Source organism: Tupaia chinensis, unplaced genomic scaffold (genome assembly GCF_000334495.1).
Source record: "Tupaia chinensis unplaced genomic scaffold, TupChi_1.0 Scaffold000165_2, whole genome shotgun sequence".
Classification (NCBI taxonomy): Eukaryota; Metazoa; Chordata; class Mammalia; order Scandentia; family Tupaiidae; genus Tupaia; species Tupaia belangeri.
In genome coordinates this window covers 974,708-980,899 of record NW_006159640.1, presented here as the reverse complement: position 1 = coordinate 980,899, position 6,192 = coordinate 974,708, and the positions used below count along the sequence as shown (strand labels likewise).

Genomic DNA, 6,192 nt, shown 5'->3' with positions numbered 1-6,192 from the left:
CTGGGCTCAGGACTCGAATAGGATCCAGCCACTTTAACCACTATGCCACTGGCTGGCCCCATACTGTGAGGATTTGAAAGAGAGATTTCATCAAACAAGAAGGCAAAGAAGAAAAAAAAGGGCTACATGTAGATTTCTGGTAGAATAGTAAGAAAACTACTTGTGAGCTTTTAATTTTTTTGTGAGTTTTTAATTTATTACAGCAATTCTATAATACAAAGACTGGCATCAAGCAGAAGAAGAATAAAGAGATGGAACAATTTCGTTCTGTCCAAAAGGTGTTCTGAAGTGGATTATATTGGTATATAGAATTCAGTAATCACTCCCACAAATATTTAATGGACATCTGTGTGCTTGGGACTGAGGATACAAAGATGACAAAGATACAGTTTTTGTCCCAAAGAAGTACACACTCCAGGAGAAGAGACAGAAGTAAAAAGGGGAATTTTAGTTCTGTACAATAAATGATGTACAAGTGGTTTCTATGAATAAAGAAATTTAGGGCACAGTGGGAGGAAGCATGAACAAATGCTTCTGTCGATATGACAGCACATTTTCTTTCTTTCTTTTTTTTTTAGTTGGAGAACATCAACTAACAGGCCATAAAGTAGCAGTTAAGATTTTAAATAGACAGAAGATTCGCAGTTTAGATGTTGTTGGAAAAATAAAACGAGAAATTCAAAATCTCAAGCTCTTTCGTCATCCTCATATTATCAAACTGTAAGTATACTGTACAAAAGAGAAAACTTGAAATGGTTCAAAGAAATTTTACAAATGATTGTTTATCTTTAGTTAACCTTTTATGAAAATTTTTTTTTTATATTCAAATTCCGTGAGTGTTTAGATCTTCTAACTTCTATCGGTTCTTTTCTGTACACTCTTGGTTTAGCATTAAAAATTGTTTCACATTTGGTACTATTTCAAATGGCAAATGCAGCTTTAGAGGTTGAACCTTATCACTAACATTTACTTTAAAGGTTAGTCAGGACTTTGATTTTCCTAGGTTCCTTTTCGTAATATTCTTTTTCTAGTTATCCATTAACATATCAGGGTATTTTTCTTTTTTGGGAAAGTAGAAAGATGATCCATTATAGTATATTACTTGTATTCTAGAATTGTCTAGAAAATATTGATTTATTTTGTTTGTACCTAAATGAGAAAAGCACCATCAACCCGATAAAGAAGAGCAAAAGACACAAATAAGCATTTCACCAGCAAATGTATGGTGTTTTGCAAAGAAATATATAAATGCATAAGCTTTCTAAAGATTTTGCTAAACTCTCTTTGGCAAACAGTTGGCATTATTTCCTAAAAATAAGCATTCATACACACCGTGACTCAGTGATTTCATTGGTAGATATCAGAGAGAAAAATCTTGCCCTGTACCAGAATATACACAGCAGCAGTAGCAGCAAAAATGTAGACACAGCACACATAACCTCCAGTGACAGAGTAGAGGAATAAATCGTCACTCCATTAACAGCGTAGGTGAGTAACTACAATGGTCAGATCGGATTTGACCAGTGCACACCCGACGATATGCATGAATCTCAAAATAAGGCTCAAGATGTTACATATACCATGATGCTCTTTCCAAACATTTAAGAACAATTAAAAATATGTATTTGACTGTATTATTCATATATATGAAGTATAAATATGAAGGGGGGATACACACACACATGCATATGCACATATGTAAGTAAAACCATCTGAAAGAGGAAGCAACAGATTGGTGAACAGGGGATTCAGGACGCTGGCCACCTAGGGTGAGGAGAAGCGATGGAATGGGGAGGGCAAGGCCCTATGCAGTTAGGTGGAAGATGTTGTCCAAGTCCTGGCTTTGTCTGGGTGATGACTTTGTAGGTGTTTATTACGTTATTAAAAATAATAATTAGCTGGGGGCCAGCAGGTGGCGTGGTGGTTAAGGCACTGGATACTCCCACATGGCCAACCACAGTTCGTGTCCTGGACCTGGCGGCTTTCTTTCTCACTTTCCCTCTCTCTCTGGTCAAATTAAAATAAATGAATAAATTTATAAAATAATAATAATAATAATTAGCTAAGTAAAGATTGTTCATGGGCCAGTGAAAATGAGTGCTATAAGCCATGAATAATGAGTCATTACATTTCCTTTTTACTGAGTTTTGTTCAAAGAAACATTTTATTCTTTATACAGCTATATATTTTTTAAATGTCAGTGGCTTTGACCACTGAAAAAGCATGCTGATGAATGTTGATATTTTGTCCAACTTTAGAAGGATTTCTTTTTTTTTTTTCCTGAGTTTTATATGAAATTGTCTAAAAATGCATATGACTTGGCAAACTCTGGGGAATGCTCAGGGTTTTTCTGGATAATTAAATTCTTCATACTTAATTAGAAATGCTGTTTCTGAAAATTTTTCTAAAGCACATTAGTTTATTTTTTTCTGTTGTATTAAGAACATAATGCTGATATGTATGAGTGATTCATGATTGAATTTCTTATAGTGCTTCAATATGATTATTATGTTAGAAGATACAAGAGATTTGACTTACTCTGGCTAGGCTTACAACATAATTCTGCAGTTTGCCTTTTGTACTAAGTACCTAATATGAAGCTGTGTCCTTTTTCCTTTGTCCCCACCCCATTCTAGTGGGTTATTTTTCAGTCTCAGATTACTCTGGTTTTAGATTTAAGCTGCTCATATTATATATAAGTGTTAATTCATACATTTATTTAAAAACTTACTTTGTTATAGGCAGTTTGCTAAGTGTATATTCATTAATGAAATTATCATTGTATTACAACACAATTACGAACTGAGGTTCATGCTCTGAAGCTAAGGGAAATACATCTGTGAAAACAAAAACACACCTGACCTGCACTTAGAAAGTGACCTTTAAGTTGAGATCTAAAAGATGATTAGTCACCAGCTGAAGGGTGGGGACAGGTCATAGAACAGCATTCAGGTCAGCGGAAGCAGCTTGTAGCAGGAGGGAGTGCATTATGACCCATCACTAAAGATAGTCATTTGACTCTAGTGGTGAGAATCAAAGGTGAGACAAAACAACAGAGACGGCAGGGACTTGGTTTATTTAGGACCTAAGAACAATGGGAACCCCTGCAGATTTTAAATCAGGAGACTACTGTGTCTGGAGAATCCTTGTTTAATGCCTGTCTTTCTGGCAAGACTGTAAGCTCTGCAAATATAGAGACACACACACACACACACACATATATATATACACACACACATACATATACATATACATATACATATACATATACATATACATATACATATACATATACATATACATATACATATACATATACATATACATATACATATACATATACATATACATATACATATACATATACATATACATATACATATAGGGAAGGTGAGAAAGCAAGCCACCAGGTCTGGGACTTGAACCATGGTCAGCCATGTGGGAGTGTCTAGTGACTTAACCACTGCTCCACCTGCTGGTCCCTATGTTTATATTTTAAGAGTGAGAGAGAACCAGATAGACATAGATACAGAAAGGTACCCTTGACAGGGTCTCACAGTGCAAGATCTTCTCACAGCTAGTCAGAATCATGGGTGGGCTTGTGTGTGCCTACTATGTTCAAGTCAACCTGGGATCCCAGCCCAGGGCCCCTTCAGGACTCCAGTATCATGCACCCGTGCCCCACAACCTGTGCCACTGTAGCTAGGCCAGAGGGACCCACTGTTGATCTTATCAAGTGCAATATGAGTAGCTACTCAGTAAATAGGGAGTTGCACCATTTCATAACTCAGTGTCCGGCAAATAGTAAGCACCCACTCCTGTTAACTGTGGTTTTCATTGCTCTCAATTGGCCTTTGGTGGATAATGGCTGCTATAGAGTTAGAAGTTTCATGAAATAATTCAATCCAACAGGACATGTGATATGCTCAGGCAAATCAGCAGCTACATATATTGATTAGAATTTCAGCACTTTTCTTTTGTGTCCTGTCTAGGATGTACAGAGCACAAAGTGGTTGGAGGTTATTAATAAATGAGATCAGCTTACAGCGAGGTGATATAGTAGATAATCCTGTCCCATATTATTCAACTTATTTGATCAGTTTGGTGCCTATTAAGATAGCTTTTTTTTTTTGAGAGGTTTTTGCTATAGGGCATGTGCACTTGCCAGAAAGAGACAGAGAGACAGAAAGTGAGAAATCGCGCCCCAGGGGGGATGGCCACACCATAATCCCTTTTCCTCCATTCTCCTCTCGGGATCTTGGGCACGCACGCACACACGCCCGGCGTGAGTTTAAGCCACTGGGTCTGGGATTTGAACCACGGTTGGCTGCATGGGAGTCCAGCGACACAGCCATTACGCCAACTGCTGGTCCCAAGATAGCTTTTATAAACCATTTCTTCTAGGCTTCTCAGATAAAATTGCCTTTCCACAGTTCATATAAAGTAGGATAACTTGCCATGTTTATGTTCAAAGCTTAAAGATTGCTAACAGAACTATTTCTTCTGAAAAATGTATGGTCAGTTTCAATACTATAACTTTACTATTTTACTTTTTAAAAGTGTTTAATATTACATGTTCTCTCATAATATGTATAGTATGTAATTATATCACCAGTTTCCTCCTCCTCTTTAATGGGGAATGGTAATCAGGCCCACCAGCGAGCATTTACTTCCTTTTGTGCACTTAATAAAAGGTGCTTATCTAGGTGGACAAACTATGGAAGGTTTTCCTGCTTCTGACACATCTTGTGTCAGGTATACTGCCTAGAAGGTGACGTCAGCTCTTGCGCCATCTACTGGATGCCTTTTAAAGCTGCACAGCTATACTTAAGTACCAACTCAATATATATTAGAAATTGTTTATAATCAACCAAACTATAAATAATTCCTTGTAAACAAAGCAATCTATTTAAAAATATGTGATAGTTAGAAATGGAAGAAAAATAAATCTTTGCCACATCCTTCAGATTTTTGTATGTATATATGGTCATAAAAGTTTCTTGATTGAGACCAGCAGTTGGTGTAATTGGTATGTCACTGGACTCCCATGTAGTTGACTGCAGTTCGAGCCCCACATCTGGTGGCTTAAACTCACGTTGGGCACGTGTGCTTGCATGCCCAAGATCCTGAGAGGAGGAAAATAGAGGGAAAGGGATTGTGGCATGGCCATTCCCCCTGGGGGTGATTTCTCTCTGTCTCTTTGTGTTCCTGGTGAGCATACGTGCCCTATAGCAAAAACCTCTCAAAAAAAAAAAAAAAAGAAGGTTCTTGATTAAACCAGGCCTATTTAATACCTCAATACCTCAACCTCCCAAGAAAGTGTAACAGTTCATTTATATAAATGTTAAATGCAGCATTCATTTAAAACATTAATATTATATTTAAATAATTTTCAAAGTTCTCAAAACTTGGTTTGGTGAGTTGTATATGTGTATGTTGTAATTTTTTAGGGAAAAGCTTGCTATTGCCTTTTTTTTTGATTGAAGAAAGTGGCATTTGCCCACTTTTTAGACTTTGCTCATTGTATCTTTCTGGTATCATTTTTACATATCCAAGAACATGTTTTACTTATGTTAAACACATGACACCTCATCTCCTTGGACTATTGCTTACTTTAGTTGTTGAAGATTGACAGATTTCGATAACTAAGGTAACACAGAAGGGAGGATCTGAAGGAAAGTCCACGATCCTCCAGAGTAGAGTAATTTAAAAATACACCATGTGTTTATAGCCCTGTGATTATTTGATAGCATTTATAATTTGTTACCATCTTAAAATATTGTAGAGCACTGGATTATAAAATGGTAGCAAGAGTAGATATATTAGTTTGATTTTGCTTAAGGTAACATTTTTTATGAACTTTTATTCATTTGCAAATAAAGATACCAGGTGATCAGCACTCCAACAGATTTTTTTATGGTCATGGAATATGTCTCCGGAGGTGAATTATTCGACTACATCTGTAAGCACGGACGGGTGAGTGATATGCCATCTCGTACTAAGCCTCTGAGCTAGGACAGAGGAAAATATTGGGAAATAGCAAACTGCCTATCTTTAAAGTCAGAGTCGCTTCTGCAATGATGCCTAATTTAACATACAACATATTAGACAAATTTTTTCTCTTACAAAAATACCCTGGTGGCTTGAAAACCACTCCAGGTGCGTGTACTTACGTACCTAAAATCCCAAGGA

The 6,192-nt window shown here is 36.7% G+C and overlaps 1 protein-coding gene across 1 annotated transcript in view; it reads left to right on the top strand.

Moving 5' to 3' along the window:
* The first annotated feature begins 582 nt into the window (after positions 1-582).
* PRKAA2 (protein kinase AMP-activated catalytic subunit alpha 2) overlaps positions 583-6,192 on the top strand; it is a 25,730-nt gene continuing 20,120 nt past the window's right edge. The window contains exons 1-2 of the mRNA XM_027770886.1: positions 583-720; positions 5,883-5,976. Coding sequence (XP_027626687.1) covers positions 5,917-5,976 — 60 coding nt within the window. The 5' untranslated portion in view covers positions 583-720; positions 5,883-5,916. The remainder of the gene's footprint in view (positions 721-5,882; positions 5,977-6,192) is intronic.